The following is a 23,134-nucleotide window of genomic DNA, read 5'->3' on the forward strand; positions in this document are numbered from 1 at the left end:
TTTCAATAAACTATATATAAAAAAAAAACAACAACAATTCAACGGGGATTCTCTGGTAATTGAGAGGAAGACACAGAGCGTTTTCATTTGTAGATTTCTTTTACTGTTTTTTTCAGTTACATGTGATTAGACGGGCAGCTAAAACGCTACCATGTTAAAAACAATCATCACCTCTTGAGAAGCAATACACAAATAAAAGAAAACATTCGAGTGCTCAGTATTACGTAACAAAAATATGGCAGTAGTTGGTACATTTAGCAACAAGGCACCAACGGTATCAATATTGGATATTTGTCCCTGCTTCTGTTTGATTCTGGAGTGTGAATATCGGTCTGTACCAGCGCTGGCTTCTTTAATTCCTGCCTCGCATGTAAAGGGCATCAGGAGCATTTTGATGAGGTTCAGAAGTGCCATACCTTTGTTTCACTGGACAGTGAAGGAGTGATAATGACGGAGGTGATTAAAGGAAGTGTTTATGATGGGTCACATATTCACACTGACGGAGTAAAAAAAAAAAAAAACACAAGTACATTGTCATTGTTCATAGAGAAGGGGGAAACCCAGTCACACAGGGGAGGGGGGGGGGGGCAGAGTGGAAACAGACTGGCTGAAATCATCTGTTAGTCCACACCTTTTGACCTGATGCCTTCCGGTGGCGCTCTCCCTCTAGTGGAGGTGAGCGTTGAGGTCGTACTTTGCGCAAAATTTGTCCGTGAAGGGGATGCAAGTCAGCAACTCGCACCAGTCGCACTTGATTGGGTAAACGTAGAAGAGCACCACGAGGCCTGAAAAGAGCCCGACAAACACCAGCAGGAAAACAATGATCTGACATCGTTTGCGATACATGTCCATGCGGCCGAAACTGATGTAGGGCAGGATGGCGAAAGACAGAAAGAAGCCGGAGATGAAGCCACAAATGTGGGCAAAATTGTCGATCCATGGCAACAGCCCGAAGGCAAAGAGGAAGAGCACCACGCACAGGAGCTTGGTGAAGGCCCTCCAGGGCTGGGCGAGGATCTGCCAGCTCTGAAACAACTCCACGAACAGGCAGGCCAGGATCCCAAACTGAGAGCCAGCCGGGCCCACCTGACACAAGGGGAGCAGAGAGGAGGGTTTTGAGAGAAATGTACGGGAGAATCTGACAACACGGCCGTGATGCTGCGGCACCAATACTCTGTGAGCGTTTAAAAAGTGGCGCTCACCTCTGCTCTGTAGGGCAAAAAGATGGCCGAGGCGAGGTTGCCAGTGATGCCACTGAGAATGTAAATGATTGAGATGCGCAGCCAGCCCGCCAGCTTCTCCAGGTCCCTCAGGATGGTCATCTGGAAAGCCACCGACACGAGGCAGTGGAGGATCCTGGCAGGACGCAAATGGACACGGTGCTCACGCGTGTGCCGTCTGACTGTGTGTGTGTGTGTGTGCGGGGGGTAGGTCCACCGTGTGGACAAGGCCGAACCCCTCGGCGGACCAGCAGTCCGTCCACAAAGCTTCTGTTTCATTGAAGCTTAATGAGTTTGTGTAGCGAGGGCACTTTGTTTAATTACCCAGGGGACAGATGAGGGTGAAGCACTGCTTAAGATGAGTTCGGCACTTTGGACTGACTGACAGGTTGGAATTAAGCCAAAGCAGTGCTGTCAGAGAGAGATGCTCAGTGCAAAACTGCTTTTAATCAATTTGCATGTAATTAACGTGAGAAACCCTAGTAATAGGTGAATAAATATAAATATGATTCACTAAATTGTGTTATTTTTTATAATATGTTTGAAGCTGAAAATAACTGCACCAACCAAAACTGTAAAATAAACATATAACAATGGCCAAATAAAATACATCCAATTTCCCTTTATTTTAAATTCATTTAGCTGGCAAATCTATTGCTTGTGACTCACCCAGCATGCAGGAAGAGTGAGAGCCAGAGCCTGTAAAACTGATCTGGGATCTCAGGGTTGAGGAAAGGCAGAAGTCCACACACATCGTCCATGCAGTGCACCTGAAGAAAGACATGGCGCAGCATATTAAGCAATGTAAGGCCGCTATACGCATATTCTTCTAATGTGGCAGACAAAGTGAATAACATGCAAATGGCGGCCGGCTCAAACTGGTACTCAGGAAGTATGAAATGTTACACCAGATTGAATTATCAACAGATGTGATCTTGTTTTCATGTGATCAGCTGAGCCGCTGGCAGCAGGAGGCTTGTTGCAGACGTGCTGCAGCGTCTCTCCTCCGAGCGACAGCGCTTCCCATGGAGTTACTTTACTAGTGAGGACATAAAGGGCCTTGTGCATAACTAGGAGAAAGTTGCTTACTTGAGAACAGAGAGTAGCCTCCTCGTGAAAGTAGCCGTTCATGAAGTCACAATATTCCCGGGATGTGATTTCACACCTCGAAAAAAAATTAAAAAAAGAATCAATGAGTAGCGGTCCAGGTTAAATGTTCATCACAGGTACATAGGTAGATAGATGTCTCACCTCCCTTTGGTTCCAATGCAGCACGGTCGGCCTGTGATGGTACAGTCTATGTGAGGCAGGTTGGTGTGGTTCCCTGTGTTGTCCCTGGTACAAATCTAAAAGCCAAAGCAGCGATTTCAGGTTTTAAATCTTCCTCAGTACTAAATGTGATCTCCTTCCTAGGCTCCTCAGACAGGAAGAGATATCACATTTAACTTGGTGCAAGCCCCGAACGTGTGGGTTTTATTGAGTTGATTGTAAAAGAAGGCTTACAAGAGAGCAACTCTATAAAATAAAATAAAAAAAAACACTTTTATGGCTGAATACGAGACACTGTTTTACTGCACTTACTGGCCACTTGCTGATGTCATCGGGCCATTCATGAGGTGATACCGAGGCGGGCTCTAGACATGTCCTGCAGGAGACAAACACGTTATATTTACCAGTATTTCTTCATTTCGAGTGTGTGACGGAATAACCTTTTAGTTCATCTCACCGCGGATCCTGATGACACACAGAACCATATTGTCGGTCTTTACCACCTAATTTGGGAGTGCTGGAATGCTTTGGCCACTTTACCCACACGGCTAGAGTACTCTACAAAAAAACAACAAAAAAAAAGCCACAAAGAGGTAAGAACTTCTGCAGTGAAGTTATAAAAAGGCTGAGGAGCACAAACGGGAAGAGGGCTTGATCCCGCACCGAGCACTGCTCCTCGGAGGTTTGGACACAGCCGGAGCGATCGTTTCGCACGCAGCAGGCGGAGTTGCGTTCGATGGCTCTCTTTTCCCTGATCAGATCGTGCACCTGTTTGTCCTGCCGCATGCATGGAGAGAATTTGGCCCCCAAGTGGATAAGAGCTTCCTGGCAATTCATACAAAAGAGAGAGAGAGAAAAAAACAAACAAAGACATTATAGTATTTATTACTTTAAGGCATTTACGTGTGATTATTGGTTGTATTCTTGATCTTCAAAATCAAGAGAAGAGTGCTCACCGACCCCGGCCCAATCCAAAAGTTCTCCTGCTGTACAAACTTGACATTTTCATACACACCTTTGTTTCTTAAAACCTACAAACCAAAGAGCGTAAAATGTAAATAAAAAAATCAAAGTCGTAATGAGATGGATACATTGTGTTAATAAATTCATCAGGACCAAGCCGCCACTCACAGAATCAACTGTCTCGTGCTGGGAGAAGCCCACCGGTGCGATACCATAGATGCATACAGCCAAGATGGTGATGAGCAGATGGACAACGGTGATCCAGTATGTAAAAAAAGGCCTAAAAAAAAAGGAGGAGATAAGAGTGTGTTTTCAACCCTTTTCCCTTCAAAACGCTGAGAATGTTCTTGGTCGAGTCGATGGCGAAGAGGCGCCGTACCTGTGGTCGTCCATGTCCTCTATCTGTCTCTTGACGTAGCTGTCGATGCGCTTGCGGTACGTGCGGTTGGTGAGCTTGCCCACCATGCCCAGTCCGTACGGCCGCTTCTCCCGGGCGAAAAGCTTCTTGACGGGTACGGCGATGCGCTGGCCGCGCCGCTGCCCGGTGACGCTCACGACCTCCTGCCGCAGGGGCACCTTGGGGGGGCCTGGGGTTCCTTCTTTGGCTTTGCGCCACCCTCGCTCCAGAGGTCTGGAGGAGTGAACAGAGGAGACAACCGTTTCGGACAGAATTGGTTTTCAAAAGAGCTGGAAAAAGAAAATCGTATCTGTAGGTATATAAATAAATGAAAAGAAAAACTAATGATTATTTTCAAAAGGGTGGAATCAGTAACTCTTACAGCATGAGATGACTTCTCTCCAGCTCGGTCTTATCGAGCGCGCTGCCCGTCAGCTCCGTCTCATCGTTCTTGCTGCTGGGCTCCTCCTCTTTCATGGCCGCCTCGGACGCCGACTCGAACACCTCGTCTGCGTACGTAGACAACTCCTCTTGCATCATGATATCCTGGTGAAGAACATTTTATTTATTCATTTATTTTTTTTAAAGGAGAATTGTTATTTCAACTATAAGTAAACATGGTCTGTCGTCGTCGTCCTCCTACTCTGGCAAAGAAAGACGTGTCCAGTTCATCGGGGAAGTCAATCATGTCCTCCTCCATGAAGCTGGCCGGGGTGAAGCTGCGTCTCTGGGCCCTCTTCAGAGTGCTCTCCCGTATTGAGCGCCCCTATGACACAAACGCACAACAGAGTCCAACAACAGAGAAAAGGAGAACGCGTTATTATTTTTTTTGAAACCATTGTAACACGCGCGTCTAAACTGTTAGGACGCGTGGGCTGCGTGGGGCTCTCTCGTTCACCTTGACGAGCGCCGCCGCGGCCCTGAAGCTCATCTTCGCCACCGACTCCCTCTTGCGTCGGCGCGGCAGCCGGTTGAGACCCGAGCGGGAGCTGGTGAAGGAGCAGAGCGAGGCGGCTCCAGGCGTGATGGGGGTCTGAGGCACGCTGTAGCCGTCCACCTCCTCCACCATACGGAACGCTCGTCCCCTCGCCAAGGGGTCCACAATCTGCAGGCCGGTGGGGTTCAGCAAAGACGCGTTTCAACGAGCGCATGAAAACGGCATTGAGCACAACAACCCGTAAATTCCTTTACCTTTTGCATGCCATATTGAGAGGAAGGGACGTAGAGAGGAGGCGGGGTCTCCGTGCTGGTTAAGGAGATGTTGTCCTGGCTGGGAAGATCCATCTCTCGTATCACCTGCGGTTTCAGCTTCCCGTAGCGCAGGCTGCAGTGGCGCAGGCTTTTCCTCTGCCATTTCTGGGTGGAGTCGCCGTCCTTACTGACCCCGAACCAGTCTGCTGTTCCCCTAACACCATAAACACTCCGCTTTCAGCTGCTGGGGGTCGCCAAACTCGCAGCAACACATGCTTCACTTTTCACAGAGCGATGCTACATTGTATCCGGCGTGGTGACATTTCAGATGTAATGGTACTCATTGATTGACCCTCTCAAGACTTCAGTTTCCTAGGATGAAGAAAATTTGCCCGAGATGTGGAGAGTCACAAAGTCTACACGTTCAAAGAGAGTGAGTGAGCACGAGAGGATACTGGAATTAGACGCTGCGAATAAAAGCCACATTTGTTTTGATTCTAATGTGAAACCGACAAAAGAAAAAACCCAATTAACAGAGAAGAGGAGATGTTTCCTGCTCCACCAAGAGTTGATTAATACACATGCAATCTCGCTGTTGAAGTTGAAGCCTAATAAGTACCAGAGAAAACAACGTTACTGTACCCCGAGGGCAGGAAGTGGAAACAATCTTCAAAGGAAAAGTTCAGGCAAACTGGCTGTTTCTACACTAATTGCCAGCTGCAGAGTGAATGTTTAGTGAAGTTCGGAAAAAGTCCCATTTCCCACTCGCTAATGTGAGCTTTCTGGTCCTCTGCCCTAAAAATATGTCAGTAACAATATTTTACAGCTAGTATTATATACTTTATATATATATATATATATATATATATATATACACATTATCACTCACAGCTGCAACAGTTGCAACAGCTGGTGATTGAGAGAGAAACAACAATTATTGTAAAATATTGTGAGGTGTAAAGTGAGTACAAAAAATGCTCATACACCCCCTGATCGTAACACCTTGTGAGGGACTTCCTGCCGTACCTGAGCAGGGTTCTGGAGAGCGAATGGTGCTTCCTGACGCTGCGGCGAGCAGCCCGCTGCCCCTTAATGGGAACCGTGTTAATCCGCTCAAAGTGCACCCTTCGGCTGCTGTGACCAGGCAAGAGCAGGGCCCGGGGGTACAGGGGGGGGGGGGAGAGAAAGGAAGGAGAAGGAAAGAGAAAAGACAACGAGCAGTGAGAAGGAAAAGTGCAGCTGGACAGTGCCGTAGCCTTCATGCAGAGAGAGCAAAGCAGACCCCTGGTCCTCATTGAGATATAGAACATTAGGAAGGTTATTAACTGGCAGATGACAGAAACAGTCATGCAAGATGGAGGTAAGGAGGACAGAGACGCTGAAGTTAAATGCAAAATGTGTTTGTTTTTACACGCAGTGGGACACATCGGCAATATCCTCCATTAGTTAAAAGCATCTGCTGCGTATATTATATGCTGCAGCACTCCATTTAATAATGAGCTAAATATTTCTTAACTGTACATTCTTCAGGTACATTCAGGTTCTCAATCGGAGTCGCAAGACAGTTTTATTCCTGGATCACACTGGACAGCAAGAAGGGGTTAGCTGCCCAAATTAAACTAGGTGGCCGTGAACACCAACGTTATTATTCATGGGGTCACGACAGCAAAAGGCTGAAATACATTGTTGTTATCGCGGACGTTAACATGTGCATCCAGTGTGTCGTTGGGTGCGTTTACCTCTTTATGGTCTGAGTGATGGATGACTGGCGTTGTAAGACAGGCCGCCGGGTGTCAAAAAGGTCGCGGGGTGGTGACTGGAGGTGAGAGGTCTCCACTGGCATGCTGATGCTGCGCAGGAAGCCCTGCCTCTTCATCGGCTATACCGGAAAGGATGCAATCGGATAAGTGTCAACACAGGTCATGAAGGGGGGGAAAAAAGAAGAAAAAAAACGATGAACCGGTGATTCAGTGCGAAAGATCACCTGAACAAAAGTGGGCGGCTCGTCCAGTGACATCTGAGCCGTGGGAATGTCCAGTCTGAGCCAGGGGGGCTTTTTCCTCTGCAGGCTGCTGGTGCTCTCCCGCCGTGGTTCAGCCATGCTCTCTGTCCCACCCCAGGCCTGCCAGCTGCACAGACGGAGAAGACGAGGTTTTCATTTCGAGTTTCGATGAAGCGCATGAAATCGTGAGCGTTACAGCACATAATCAAAATGTACTCCGTATACAAGTCACAAGGGTTTTGAGCTGCAAAATTGTTTCACAAGAGGGTGCTAAGGCCCCTTGTTTGATTCAAAACATGGGCGTTCACATCATTCTGTTCATTAGATAATAAAGAGGAAGCCACTGGGAGTAGACCACAGGGGTTTACTTGCCCCTTCCCCAAAACAGATTGCAGACATTTTTTTTTAGACAAATGAAAATGTACTGGAAGCTGGGTATGTTTTCAGTCTTTAAAAGAGTCTCTCAATCCTACAGCCAAAATCGCATTAAATCCCTCCCAGTGGTTAAAGGTTCTGCATCCAGCAGACATCTATCTAGACTAATGACCTTGCATGCATTACCGCAGCAACCAAAGGAGGAGCACAGTCGAGCTCGCCATCCAACAGCCTGCTTGTGGCTGCAACCTTGTTATCACCAGAACCTTCTTTTTATTGTCCCACCGTGTAAACACACTTATCTGGGCCCACTGGTTCATTTCTTGCATAAATCTCGACAGGAAACCAGTAATTTACCTCCGTGCACAGGATCCATTTAGACTTTAGTATTGTCCTACATAAATATGTGTTATGCATCGTTATGCATTTTATTCATGCAAATCTTTCACTGAGCTGACAGGAGGAACGAATAATGAAAGAAGCACAAATGTTAAACTTGCAGAACAGGGCGTCTCCTCAGCTACAAAAGCTGTGAAACCCAAATTGAAAAAACGCTTTCAGGTTCTTAAATTATTTCTGTTTCCTTGAGACGTCATCGTCACGCACGTCTTTATGTTGCATCGGGGGCTTTGAGTTTTGTGCTTCGGAGCAGCCAGGTCACATCCTCACTCCTCTGGTTACACATTCAGCTCCTCGGAAAAAAAAAAGTCCACAGCTTTTAGTAACCACATCTGCTTTGCATTGACATTTCATGGCACCACAGGCTTCTGTTTTAAGCCAACGTGATGATGGGAAGTGTTTTGAGGGAATCTCAGCAGAGGAAAACCTCAGGCTGAGGGGCTGCAGGGGTCAGCAGCAATGTGTTAATTTTTAAACATATTCTAGCTCTCGCTGACTGACATTTTCTAAATCCACCAGTTCCCAGGAGCACACTGGTTTTTACTAGATTATACGTTGATATTTCTACCACATTAAGTTATTGAGTGGGCGACAAGAAGCAGAAAAACTAGATGGAATGTTTATGAAACACCAGGGTGCATTGTAAGTTGATATAAAGGGGGTTTATTTTTTATTTGCTGTCAGCCTGGACAGACTTTTACATTGAATGTCCTTTGACCTCCACTGACATTGTCTGGACTGTGATACCAGATTAGCAAAGCAGACAGGACCAAAGCCGGCAGATGCAGAATCCCAGACTGTGTGGAAGCAGAGACGGATGAAAATGTACCAAAATATGTCACTTTGCATGCTCCTTCACTCTTTTTTTTGTATTATTAAAAGAAAGACTAAAAGACGATCTGCCCGTAAACGCTATGAGAAGAATCATGAACGTAAATCCGACACACTCGCTTGTGCACAACAGCCCACTCTCTTGCCCCTGGCGAGGACACCCGCCATTTAATTACTTTCACATTTCGCTCAATCAGCGGTATGTAAGATGAGCCCAGCAGAAGATGCCAGAAAATACTCCGATGCATTAACGCAGCCGTGCAGCCATTGTTATGGTTTGCCATTCTCCCAGGGATGGGTAAGCCGTATTAAGAGTTTGGTCACAGCCCAAGGTAAACCTCCGACGCCGCCAGAGTGCCTTGAAAGTCTGTGTCCGTCTCTCTCCCTCACGTCCTCCTCCAAAGTCAACATGGAAGCCGAGCTGGCATGCGCCTGCAACTCGTGTTCGGGAGGAATTCAGCCCAGGAACAGTTGGCGGAGTTATTGCCTCGGATGCAAGCGCGGCTGCGACAGCCACCGACTCACTTCACACGGAGCACTCAAAATGCCAGTCATTTCTCCCATTGAGTGATAAGATACCCCTGCACGGAGAAGGTAAGCCTCAAGGCTGGCCCCAGCCTGAGAAAGATGTGTCTCCATGCTCAGAACGTCCTTCAGAAGAAGAATATCCTTGGGGGGGGGGGGGGGGGGACTGAGAGTTCATTTAATTTTACATTTGGCAATTATCCATTTTGGAGGATTAGCCTTCACTTGAGCATGTTATCTGTTCATGGTCGAGTTCCACTGAAAGTCTGCTGTGAGGTAGTGGCTTTCTGAGAAAAAAACCCAAAAACTTTCCTATTGAAGTAATTGAACCCAATCAAACGCTTCGAAAATGCACCACAAGGTCTTATCTTACACTGACGTTTTTTTTTTTTCCCCGGGCTGAGATGTCGTATGGCAACAATTCTGCGTGTGTCCTAGTTCCCTAAAGTGTTTAAATTCCAGGCACTGATTTCAGGCATACATTCTTTTAGGCCACAATGATTTAATCTAGTTCCTAAAAAAAGATTTGTTTTTACATCTAAAAAGAGGGAAAACACCCACACCCATAACTCGCAGGATTGGCTTCCTGCCGTGGTTTGCTCCTTGTGAGAAACTAACACTTCCTACACAATTACAAAGACCCATGATAACCCGGCATGGGTTGTTTGTAATTATGGGGCTGGCATTGCTCCTCCAGCCACCTCGTCTCTAGCCAGGCAGGGGGAAGCAGTCAGGAGGACAAATCATAGAGGACAAGCTGACATCTTTCCAGGTGAAGGGACGTCCAGCCGGCCATAATGACCGGGGGGTTGACAGGCATAACCGGCACTCTCCCCCCCCCCCCCCGTCTGGGGAGCGGGGATCTATTGTAATTCCTTCTGCATGCAGACTGAAGCCCAATGATGTTTTCCATGCCACGATTTAATATAATCACTCTGCAATGGTATCCGGTCATGCAAAGAGAAAAAGAAAAAAGGCACTGGTTTATGACAACAGCTGCCAAAAAGGTGAGTCTTAAAGAAAAACAGGAGAGCCGCGCGGTGGACGGAGCTGTGTGTGTGTGTGTGTGTGTGTGTGTGTGTGTGTGAGGGCGGGGGCCGTGCTTCGTTTTGTGCTTGTTCATTGTGCGTTCTCTAACCGCTCTCACACTTCAGATATATGCAGACGCTGGTAAGCGGGCACCACTCTCCGCTTTCACATTCATCATAAATAAAATAGTGATATGGCCTTGGCCTCTTTTTTTTATTGTACCCGTCATCTAATCTGCAGTTGCCTATGAACATAAAGCAAATTAAGGACACGCACGTCTTTAAACTTAACCCGCGTTATCTCAAATGTACACATTAGGGACAATGATATCACACCTTTTACAAGACGACGACATACTCAACATTCCTGAGATTGTATTATAAAACATTTTTTTGAAGCCTCTCCGTTTGAACCTCAACGCATGCCATGCCCACATTCCGGAACATTCCTGCCAGCACTGAGCCACGCTGAAATGGCAGAGACTGAAACCACATGAAGTCTAAACCATCACGGACAGGAGGATCCTGGCTGGTTCCCGGGCACCGGGTGCTCTCTAACCGCCACGCGCCACCCCGAGCGGGCCGCCTAGCCGCAGCCACGCCGAGGGCTGGCCGACGGAGCCGTGTCATCGGGGGCTGACAAAGCCTTCGGGAGGCTGGCCAAGTAGGGCCCTGCTTCCTACCACCACGGGTTATGAAGTCAGGGTTGACGTTAGGTGAGAGGAATTGCTGCCTAGCATGCATGGGTAATGGTCATGATTGATGACCTCATCGATCTGGATAGGGAGATGGCCCGGATACCTCGGCCTTCAAGGGGCACTTCTTCCTGGCCTTAAGGCTTCAGTCCTGCTCATCCGCTTTCATTTGCTTCTTTGCCCACCGCAGGTCAACTTTCTGAACACTTTGCCTCCAATCATCATGCAGTGTTACCGTACCAATTTCTCAAGTAAGCTTTTTAAATTTTGATGGATGTTTCTACAATTCCAGGCTCTAGAGAGCCGTCTTGCCTAAATGGCTGAAACAGGTTATGTTTGGTTTTCCCCATTCTCCAACAGTTAGTCATTCGGCGAATGCTTCTGCTATCCATTGTGTCTTATGTTTCACTCCATGCTAAAGGCAGGGCTCGACACTGGAGACAATGGAGGGAAACAAGGCTATTCACACTCGGTTGGTATATGTTATTCTCTCGCTTATATAACTAAAATAAAATCTCGGTAAAGTCTCTTCTCAACATAAGAAGCTAATTAGATATTTTATCAGAACAATTTACTACATAGGACACACTCCAAGCTGCTTTTGCGAAATCAACACAAAGTAAACGTATTTCCCTGTAAGGGGATTTCACAACGATGAGCAGAACTCATGACCAGAGTAATTGTGGTGAATGGGTGGCGGTATTTGGGAAACATCATCGCAGATCAGACAATTCCCCAGAATAGGCGATCAAAACACATATAGCCCACAAATAACATTGCAGAGGCGTGTCTTGTCCTCCTTAATCACAGAGCTATGCTTTTGATCTTTATCTGGCACATTGTGCCTCCGACCGGTTCTGACGGATAACGCTGATAAAGCTACAATTAAGGGGTTAAGAGAACAGAAACAGGCGCTAAGTTGAAAGCGTTACACTGCAGGACAGACGTTAGTGGCAGGTGACACAAAACGGTTGTGAAAGCTACAGAATTGCATTGAAATTATGATCAATTAAAGCATTTCTGCGCCTCGTTTAAGGCCGTTCTGCCAAATGAAAACTATGTGACTTTTAGAATATGGCTTTCACAAAACCAAAAATAAAATTGAGCTTTCCAAAGTGCAGGCTTACAGCCTTTTTTCGATCTCTCTTTCTTCCCATCATACAAGGATGAAAATAATCCACAAAATGCAGCCACAGGCCAGAGAGGGAAGTGAAACTGAGCAACAGTAAAGCTGTAGTCATCTAGAGCCTAGTGACATGTGACAAGCAGTCACGCCAAACCACCTTACAACATCCCCCACCCCCCCCGCCCTCAAAAAAAAACACACACCCACACATCTCTGAGAGACCTCAGAAATATCCATCTCAGCTGACCCTGAGATCAAATGTCACAGCTTTCCGAGGGGCGGGCATGGAAGGCGGGTGGTTGAGGGGTGGGCACGGCTTAAGTGCACCAGCCAGGGAAAGGGTGGAGGAGCTGGTGCCTTCCCCCCCGTGTTTCACAAAGATCTGTAGCTCAGGCTGTCAGCACTTGGTGGGACTTCACAATAGAGACTCAACCTCTTTCTCTCGGTGGTTTCAGGGCGGAGGGAGAGACAGATTTGTATCGCGTCCATTGCCAGGCTCCCTCATTGTCATAACAGTGTTTACCAAATGACAGGATCGAGTGCCAGAGATATGAATAGCTCATGAAAGTAAAAATGGCCTCCTGACAGCGGGCTGTGTGCATGTGGTGTATTTATAGAGCTCAACTTCAAATGTGCATCTGGATAAAACTCTAGACTATGAAAAACATCCTGCGACAGATATCTTGGCAGAGGCCTTTTTTTCTGTGGAAAAATAAAAGCGAGCACATCAAAACTAGTCTAATGGAACCGGATCCATTAATTTATCTCCGTCTCAAGAAATATCAAGCAATATCTGTGGTCCCCATCGCACTCACCGTCTTCCTTTACAAAGCCTTCATATATCGCCAGGCGACTGCAGGCCTTACAAAATTGCGCTTGGATATTTTATCTGCACCAATAGCAGCCTTTATACGTGCAGCAATATCCTGCACAGGAAATCAATATGAAGGACATAACAAATACAATGACTTTAATATCAGTGCTTACAAACATCAACCAACTTAACCTCAACTCCGCTTGGCATCAAGTTGTCGTACTTTTTGCTGTACACGTGAAACATTATTCAATGCATGACTTATTCAATCCTGCGGGTGAATTATTGACTATATACACTGTGCGCGGCCCCCTTAGTTGCAGCGCCTCTGTTATCGGGATTATTAACGAGGCTGGTACAGCGCACAACTGATAGAACAGGCCCATCTCTCCTTCAGTGGAAATATGAAGCTCACTTGGTGAATCTGTGCAGTGTCCCAGCACAGAGCCTCTGATCTTGAGGAAGGGGCTGACGAGACAACCAAAAACAAGTTTAGGAAATTGTGTGGATATTCCATGACCACTTGTGTGAGATCAGGTAACACCCTGCTGAACCAGACCACAGCTAACGGCCTTCACGTCCTCGGGATAAAGCAGTTGATAAGCAGTTGGTTTTATGCCGTCAAATCTGAAACCTCTGTGTTTACCCTCAGAGCTTATCTTCAATGCTGCTGTATCTCCAGCTGCACCATGTGGGAAAATCCAGCAAGCCCTGAAACCCAGCCAACAAAGTCACACTGAGCTACAGGCAGTGCGGCACAATAAACATGGACAGTAAGTGAAATTCAACAAGACTGTGATACTTAATCTCAGAGGCTAAGAGAAGACTGTGGTAGACGTTCAAAGCAACAGCTACAGTGTCCAAATGAAAATATAAAACCCATACAAAATGAAATATAGTTCATTCTAAGGGATAAAAGTAGATTGTGCTTCTGCTTGCATACACTTAGCAATGAATGATATTAATGAAAGTAATATAATTCACTCTAAAATGGAATGGAGACACTTCTAAATGCTATTTGCGAAAAAGGAAGGAAACACACTGATTGCGCAATCAGTTCAAAGTGATCCTCTTGGAGAGCGGCCCATGTCAAAGATGTAAATGCCTTGGATCTCAATTTACATTATTCAACAAAGTGCATCAAACTTTCTGACGAGGGGATTTTTCACCCATTGATCTGCCCTGGTTTGACACAACATCAGCGTTTTATCACTTTATCATTAAGGGAAGACGCTTTACACAATAAAGGGGAAGTGAGCCATCTTTCTTGCAGAGCCCGGTCCTCCCAAAAGTGTCCCGAGAGTACAAACAATCCCCCCATTGTTTTTGGGGAGGTTTGACATTCTCTTTTAAGTGATTAAGAGGAGAATCTCAGAAACAGTGTGCCCTAACAACATGTGATCCCCATCTAAATAGTTTCCAGCATGATATCAGCCTGAATCAAGCCTACAAAAGGCTGCATTGTACTGGGCTGAACAAGGGTCATTGAGCAGCCTGATCGTACTCAAAAAAAAAAAAAAGCGAGCTGAAGTTTTCATTCCTCAAAATCAATGGAAAAGATGCACTAAGCAAATGTCCAGATGAGCAAATTTCTCTGGCAATATGAGTTAACTCCATTATGGCTTAGCAGAGATGTTGTGTTTGCTTGTACGGCTAATTGGCAAAAACCTAAATGCTGGGTAGCATAGAAAAAAAACGGCACACACACACACACGCAGGTTTATCTTTGTGCTCCAATCTCCTCGCCGGAATCAAAAATACAAAAGGAGAGCCATCAGCTCTGTCATCTCACATCCTCTGTGGACGACCACCAGCTCGGAGAGAGGCGCTTATTTCACAGAGGAGTGCTGGAAGGAAGGAAGTGCTGGAGTAGAGGAAGGTGGGGGGGGGGGGGGAGCGTGGGGGGGGGTGGGGGGGGGGGGGGGGGGGGAGACGTGCAAACTGAAGGCAGGAAACACACTGCAGACGGGGAGCATTCTGCGTGTCCGGTCAACACAACCACGGAAACAACATACACTTGCTCACGAGCGCAGGAACACATCCGCACCGCGCACGTAAAACATACACATCCCATCCGCCGCCGCAGCGGAGCACCGTCACTGTACGAGGAAAATTTAAAAAAATAAATAAAATAAAAGAAGGCCCGGTCTGAGTTGGGTCGAGTTGGAGTGGGATCTCAGTGTAGTGTGACATTGAAGCGGACACATGCTTTTAAAAAGAGAGCAGGCGATGTGCGGCCTGTTCACACAAGTTGGAAGAACACTCTTCAATCCCTTTGTTGAGCAGTTGCACATCCACAATCAATGCCTGTGGTGTGTACACAATGTGTAGGCGCGCAGCGAGTAGGAGTTCAGTCAGATGAAGGACGGGGAATAGCAATTGAGGCCGTTGGTACCAGCAGAATACTTTTGCACTAAAATACGCATTTAACGTACACATTTTAAACCCGATTACACACAACCGGGTATTTTTTTTTTAGAAAAGCTGCCACGTTTATATTTCTTTCAAATGGAAATATAAGGATGGGGGGGAAAAAAAGTGAGAGGAGGTATCATTGAAATGAATTACACGCTCAAATTGAACCTGAAGAATAAGTAGTTTGACCAAGGGATAAGCGTTGATCCAGAAATACAGAAAGCGCTCTGGTTGCCCGGGCTGGAAGCGTTGGGAAGAAAACACACATCAATCCCACACACATCAACTACAACATCCCCTCGGCTCCAAAAGGAATAAAATGTACGTCACAAACAGTGTTCTTGAAATGTCCTTTGGACCCAGAAATGGGTCTGAAGGCCCTCGTGGTGGAACACAAGCAGCAAGAACATCGCTTCATTCCTTCACTTGGATATTTTTAGACTCGAGGGGGGATTTTGTTCAGTGCAAGTTCACTTCTGTTAGAGATTTCCCAGACTCTGATAAAGACTCTGAGGAAGTGAGAGAGTTCCCGAGGGAACACCCAAGAGGTGAGGCCAGGTCTCCAGACTGGGATCGGGGAGCAAGGATGAATGAGGGGGGGGGGGGATGAGTGAAGCCATGCAGCTGGGCCAAGAGATCAGTGGAAAACTCCCTACAAATGCACAGGAAAACTGGGATGACTGGGGCAGGTCCTTTGGGACAGTCACCACTACAGTGACGGGGAGGGGGGGGGGGGGTGTGCTTCTCCATCCTGATTTAAGAAAACACACAGAGACCATTTTACAGAAACGAAGTCTTCCTTTTACCCTGCAGGTCACACATGTGGGGATGTTTCCTTAGTCTGTTCATAGTTTGACAACAAGCTAAATGTTGTCACGCAGCAGCTAAAAATGATCAGGGAATGTGATGTTGTTGAGGAGGCAGAGCGTCTAATTCAGACAAGTAGAGCGGTTAAAAAAAAAGAAGAAGAAAAAAAAGTGACAGCCCCCATGAGTAAATGACGTCTGATTTGCATAACTCTATATTTGTCTTTCCTCTGGTTTTGAGAGAATATGTTTCACCACATATTGGGCCTTCAGCGCGATGCCTTCGCTATAACTGGGCGGGATCAACTGGGCGCCTTAAACGAGAGGCTTTACATCATTTCCCCCTGGCTCGCGACATTACGAGCTCCGACAACTGGCGAATGGAAAGGAAAGTTGGCACGGGGTTTGACGAGAGGCCGAAGCAGTGAAAGGAGAGTTAAGAGCTACAGATTCAGGTACATGTTCAAATATGCCAGCGGGACACCTGGTTGGATTCCATAGAGATCCGTCTGGCAGGCGAAGAGTCCAATAGATTAACCAAAATCATTCAATATTACAACTGAGCGAGGAGCTATGCACCATGGTCACATCTCCCAGCACTTGTATTTCAACACATTGATGGTTTAAAGCCATTCAATAGAAAATGATTCACCTCCTCCAGAAAAAAAAATATCCAGTAAAAGAAAAAAGTCACAGAGGAATCCAAAACACACCCTCATTTCTGGGAAAGCTTCTGGAGTGAGTTTTGAGCATGGTATGTGATGTTGGTGGGTCTGTTATAAAGGTCCGGATATAACTGTGTGTGTGTGTGTGTGTGTGTCTCTATTGAGCGAACAGTCAACTTCAGTCTGGTACACAATGAGGAGTCAGAGCCTCAGGGTATGACGACCTACTCTGCCAATGATTTGGGGGGGGGGGGGGGGTATGTGTGTGTGTGTGTGTGTGGGGGGGGGGTTATACTATTTAAACCTGCTGTAACGGTGCTGGCATACTGTATCAGACAACGATAGGAGGAAAAAGTAAACACAGTGCTGGCATTACAGTCTTTAAGGCCTGCATGTATCCCCCGAAGATGAACAAAACACACACAAAAAAAACACATTTTTGGAATAGTAAGTTCTGCACTTTTCCGTGATGAGCAAGTGTCAGAAAAGTTTGACACGCTGTAACGTGCATGTGGATGAAATCATTTATTAACGACATCACGCCAACAACTTCTGGGTTGCCAGCTATTTTTTAAATTCCTGATGCATATCCTCATCTTGCATAACTTGCACTTGGCGTACTAGGTGGTATTTAATTCATGTAGGACAATCCCTGTCCAGTCAAAAAACAAAGTAATAGTCAAGTCATAGGCGCAGAACTGAGTGCGCTTCTAACAACGACGCAGATATATTCCAACGATGATAATAAAGCTTGTTTGAGCTTGAAACGTGACCCTCTAATCGAGGCATTTCGCATAGAGTAAGACAACGCAATTGCCACATACCTGACGTGTATACCTTTCTGCCTCACGGCACCGGGTAAAGGAAGATATTTATTGGGTTATCTGCGAACACACCCTGAGAAAGAAGAAGAAGTGTAAAGTTCAAGGAACCACTGCAGTCGGCGTGTCAACCTTCTGGGAAAGAGAGAGTTCCCACAGCCCTGAAAGTGAGCGTCGTCCTGAGGTCAACCAGCCTCAGACACGCGTTAGTGAGGGCAGAAGCAAAGGGAACAAAAACATCCAACTAAATTAGATGTTATCACCCCTACTAATGCGTACTGTTGGCCATAACCAAACAAAATCTAAAAAAAAAAAATACTCATCAACTCGGATCTATAATTCAGTCATGCGTCCATTTTCTAAACCAAACCTGGGAGTTAAAAGGTTTCTAGTGAATGCTGCTTCACGTACGATTGTCTGGCACACGGCAGGCGAGGTGCTTGACTGAGAGAAGGGCAGAGGCAGCCTTGGGGGCTCAGAGGTAGACCTGAAATAGCCATGCTACATTTTAGCATTACGTCACAACTGACTTTACCGACATGGCGGCCAGTGCATCGCGCCGCCGTCAAAAAGATGTCGTAGGATGGGAGCAGCAGGCCAACGGGCAGCCGCAGGATCCGGACTCTTCCTGCAGAATTAAGACCCAGGCACCACAGCCAACACGTGTGTTGGTTTGGGTTTTTTTTCCCTCACCAACATTCCTTAGAATGAGAGTGCGTGCGTATGATGGACACAAAACTATTTCTGTTTTCCACAAATTCTGGTAATCATTTGGCATGAGAGAAAAAAAAAATTACAAAAATGTACTGTTCCTGCTCCCAGGAACATGGGAAAAAGTTAAAGAGGTACGAGCTGAGCAGATAAAATGCTGCCTGTGGGCTTTCTCACCATCAAACATACCTGACACGCACGTCTGCATGAGCTCAGTTGTGGGAACAGTAACCAATTTATTTAGCAGGAAAGCGTGCGTATTGTCTCCAAAGCAGCGGAACAAGTCTGTTAACATGTTTGACCTCTGCCGCCGTGCCCCACATTCACAAAAAAAAAAAATCAACTCGGGAGACAATCTTCGCTGCAGCAGTTTTCACACTAAGTGTGTATGTGGTGACTGACCCACGGCAGTCTGAAAGAAACACGCAATTCAGCTACTAAATTACAAGGAAAGTCCCTGAATGTTTCAAAATTGACTAAATATTCTGATTTTTTGCAATGGTGATATAAAATAAGACACATCTGTTGTATAAGGATCCCCTGCGCGTGGTGGTGTGGGTTTTTAAACATATTAAATATTACAGATAGACATATAAAAGAGTAGGCTATGTAAAACAGTAAGCTATGTCAGTGTAAATGTCAGGCTGCCTGTAACAGAGTGGGTTCTTCTCTTCTTGATACTTGTGATACAGATGTGTTTGTTGGAGAAACGGCCCGAGGCTCTTTAGAGAAGCATGTGCTCCGTTCACATGGGACTGTTCATTTGGCCCGGTCTGTTTCAGGGACGGAAGTAGAGGACCAACAATCACATGGAGTACACCCGGCAGATTTCAGGTGGTTTCTATCGTTGAATACGTCGTTCTCATTGACAGAGCATCCGGTCTGCCAAAAGGAGGACGACTCTGGGCTGGATAGACGTGACCCGCATGGAAAGGCGACGCGTTGAAGTGATTGGGCCACATGTGAGGATCGCCCCACTGGTTGCAATGTGGACTGCTGCCACGAGGAGGGTGAGAAATATTGAAGAGTTGGCAGTGAATGACGGTTGATAACACGACCTCAAATTAAATCACACGGCAGCTCTTTTAAAAAGGTAACGCCTTGAAGCCGTTGCACAGGACCGAGCACTTGGCCAGACTGACGGACAGATACCGCGCCGTGAGTCATGCCGGCATGACTACAGCGTGCCCCCCCCCCCTGAAGAACGCACATACCAGCCAGTCAACACAGGCCGGCTCGGATGGTCCACCTGCCTCAGCAGAGCTACTCACGCCCCCCCCCTCCCAAGTATCACGTATACCCACATGCACCCACGTAAGCATCCAATCAAACACACACACACACACGTTACTGATGCTCTCTATGGAGTTCACTTGGAGCAGAAGCAGAGGGTGAGCAGCACGGCCACTACCACACATCAGAGCCCCTGCTTTATTGGGTGCGATTACATCACCCAGAGCCATGTGATAAGGTTTCAGGAGGCATACAAACCGGGCCACGTGCTCCCATGTCCTGTCTGCCAAAATAACTCAGCAGTTTCCAACACAGTGCGTCTAAGGTTTCTCTTCGCTCTCCGTCCAGGTATTGTAGGGCATTGGAGCACGTGACCTTTGAGATGTCAACAAGTTTGCAGTTTCTTGATTGGCAGGCTGCCGTCCTGCAGCTCTCAACATCAGATGAGTCAAATCTGGACTTTCAGGCGAAACCCCTCCATCGTGAATGATGATTTAGAGGAATGTATTTCCTTTGGTGACTGCTTGATATGAGTCACCATCTGTTTGTTCCTCATTGAACGCCAGAGTTTGGAGGAAAGAGGAAGAAATAATGCTTTCAGGTTCTAAGAATACGACTGAAGAGAGATATGAGAAGCGCCAACTGTCTCACACACATTTTCGCCATAAAGTATGCAACTTTTGTGCGTGTCAAATGTGTAGTGGAGCTATTTTTTTCACTGAAATCATGCATTCATATTTTCAATTATCTTTGAGGAATGAGATTACGATGATGCCGACGAAGAAGGTGGAAGAGGAGCATGGAGGAGGTGGAGAAGGATGAGGAGGATGACATGGACATATAGGAGTGTGATTATGGGATCACTTTGTGCATAAAGTGTTGAATGATATGTACACACTTACAATCCTTAGCGTAAATGTTTAAATAGATCCAGCCATCTCCCGTTAGTCTTGTTGCTTGATCTTGAAATGAAACCAGTTTCTCCCCAACCTGGCTGTATTTTAGTAAAATAAGAAATCAGCTCATTGTGGCTCATTGTGAACATGATGCTTAGTTCACGCTTCATTCATTCCACAATTTGTTTTTTATTGTTTGAAACAAAAAATGTGAGTCCTCCCTACAAGGTAGAACCATTTCCACTCCATGAGCACTTTAAATAGCCCATTGTCACGCTGCAAAACTCCCCTACAAGCGACCCCACGGCTTCTTCTGCTCACCACGTCCACGCTGCTTACCAACTTTCCCCGTTTAGACCACACGAGATTCGATCGACTCGCACGCGGGCGGTTTATCCGCCTCGATCGCGACCGATCACGACGCGTGAGAAGCTTCCCCCCCCCCCTCCCCCGGCTGCCGCCTGCCTTCCGCGAGGGCGACCAGCGGGAGACACCCGTGTAATAATGACAGAACTTACCCTTAGAACCACCAGCTCGGATGATCCGCAGCGGCGGAAAAAAATAATACAAATAAAAAAAAAATCCGGTGAAGCAGATATTTCTTCCCGAGGCAGCAGATGAGATGATCGGTCACATCATCCCGAAATGAGGCGCAGGAATAAACGCGCGTCTCTTCCCACCCAGCAGATGTGTGCTTTTTTCTTCTTCTTTTTTTTAAAGCCCGGCCCCGGTGCCGAGGTATTAAACCTGGTCACTTCCGATCACACCGGCACAGACCGTCCGTCCGTCCGTCCGTCCCCCACCCCCCCGGGGTGGCGCTACCGAAACGTCGGTGGTCCGGTTCTACAGACAGAGCATTCCCACACTGCTCCATGAATCGACCCGGGCTAAGTTTTCTTTCCTGCCGGTTTTGCAGCCTAATTCAGTTGTGACGGCGGAGTGGGCCCCGCCCTGCACCGGGGACGCTGCGCGAAGCGTCGCGGCGCCCCGACCAATTGGCGTGGACGCGGGGAGGCGCTGCCGCTCCCCGGGACCGGAGGCGGGTGACTAAGCGGGATCGGTCGGCCGGATCGGGGTCCGCTGGACTGAACCTGGACCCCCCCTCGGAGCCCCCTGCGTGATCATCGAGTCTCTCCAGGAACCCCCACCCTCCATGGTTTGTGGTAATTTACTTCAGTAATTTGGGCTTCCGCAGTGGGATGAAGGTAAATAAAGTATTTGAATTATGTTTAGTTTAAATAAATTGCATTGGAGGAGTGTCAAATGACCCCTCCAAGAGTATATATGTATACAAGTGACCAGTAATGAGGATAAACGTTACAAAAAGAAGGTGGCTACATTTTCTAATATTTTTAGAAGCAGAATTGGTGTCATTATATTATAATTGCTGTTAACACACATCACTTTAAGAACTTAAAAAAGAGTGAGAATATTTTGTTTGGAAAGAAGAAACTTCTCAGGAATAATTCTGCAGGCATTTTGCTCTTACCAAAGCTTTGAGATTTAACTCTTCTCTTCCTGTCCACAATCCTTCAACAAACATAACTGTTACAAATAATAATAATAATTATTATTAAACCATGTTTTTCCCCTTTGTCCATTCTTGCAACGTGATCCCATGAAATCATTGAACCCGGTGCTCCCAGTACATTTCAGTACTTCTAAATACTGAGCCAATGAAGAAAATGGTTGTCTGTTACATAACCCCCCCACGTTTTCTTCAATTGAATGAACACATTCAACACCATCTGCTGATCTGCTGATGTTGTTATGGTAGAGAGCTATTAAACTAAGCTTGAACACTTTGCCTGCTGATAAAGAGTTATGTTAACAGCGTAACAACATTAAAAAGCAACATAACTCAAAAGTCATGGTGATGAATAATGAAAAAATAACCTCCACTAAGACACTGTTCCATGGTTAGCTGGTACTAAGTTAATACATTTATGTATGTCATTCAAATCGGTTAAAATACATAACGAGAGTCCAACACCTCATATTCAAAATCCCTCGTTTCAAGAGAGGATGTCGAGGCCTTTCTAGTTGGGTGGTTGAGTCGGACACTTAGGTGGCGGCACAGATCTCTGCATGTCTGACTGACATCTCCCAGTGGATGTCCGCTCATCACCTGCAGATCAACCCCCACAAGACCGATCTACTTTTCTTCCACGGAAAAAACTCTCCCACTCAGGACCTGACTGTTAACTTCGGCGACTCCGTGTTAACGCCCACTCTGACTTCTAGGAACCTCGGCGTGACACTTGACTCCCAACTCTCCCTGACTGCCAACATCACAGCGACAACACGATCCTGAAGATTCACGCTCTACAACATCAGGAGAATACGACCCTTTATCACTCAGAAGGCGGCGCAGGTACTGATTCAGGCGCTTGTCATCTCCCGCCTTGACTACTGTAGCTCTCTGCTGGCAGGTCTCCCAGGTACCGCCATACGACCACTGCAGCTCATCCAGAATGCAGCAGCTCGAGTGGTCTTCAACCTTCTGAAATACTCCCACACCACACCATTTCTCCGTTCTCTTCATTGGTTACCAGTGGCTGCCCGCATCCAGTTCAAAACATTGGTACTGACGTACCATGCTGTGAATGGATGGGGTCCAGTCTACATCCGGGACATGGTGAAACCCTACATCCCAACCCGCACACTCCGCTCTGCATCTGCCAAGCGGCTTGTTCTCCCTCACTGAGAGAAAAGCACTCGGCGAGATCGCGACTCTTCGCTGTCCTGGCTC

At 46.8% G+C, this 23,134-nt stretch overlaps 1 protein-coding gene across 2 annotated transcripts; it reads right to left on the minus strand.

The window, feature by feature from the left end:
* Positions 1-67: 67 nt before the first annotated feature.
* rhbdf1a (rhomboid 5 homolog 1a (Drosophila)) lies at positions 68-21,321 on the minus strand. 2 transcript variants are annotated; one of them, XM_037476967.2, is made up of 19 exons: positions 20,901-21,321; positions 7,025-7,169; positions 6,780-6,919; positions 6,067-6,174; positions 5,041-5,254; positions 4,748-4,954; positions 4,493-4,615; positions 4,232-4,395; positions 3,832-4,083; positions 3,621-3,732; positions 3,446-3,520; positions 3,153-3,314; positions 2,947-3,047; positions 2,802-2,865; positions 2,472-2,566; positions 2,310-2,385; positions 1,890-1,990; positions 1,203-1,356; positions 68-1,086 (listed from the first exon to the last, which is right to left on the minus strand). In XM_037476967.2, the coding sequence occupies exons 2-19, from the start codon at positions 7,139-7,141 to the stop codon at positions 667-669; spliced, it is 2,685 nt and encodes an 894-aa protein (XP_037332864.1). In that variant the 5' UTR covers positions 7,142-7,169; positions 20,901-21,321; the 3' UTR covers positions 68-666. The 2 variants fall into 2 exon arrangements, with proteins under 2 accessions (XP_037332864.1, XP_037332865.1); XM_037476968.2 differs by lacking the exon at positions 6,067-6,174.
* Between the last annotated feature and the right edge of the window lie 1,813 nt (positions 21,322-23,134).

The sequence above is a fragment of the Pungitius pungitius genome, chromosome 12, assembly GCF_949316345.1.
Source record: "Pungitius pungitius chromosome 12, fPunPun2.1, whole genome shotgun sequence".
Taxonomy (NCBI): domain Eukaryota; kingdom Metazoa; phylum Chordata; class Actinopteri; order Perciformes; family Gasterosteidae; genus Pungitius; species Pungitius pungitius.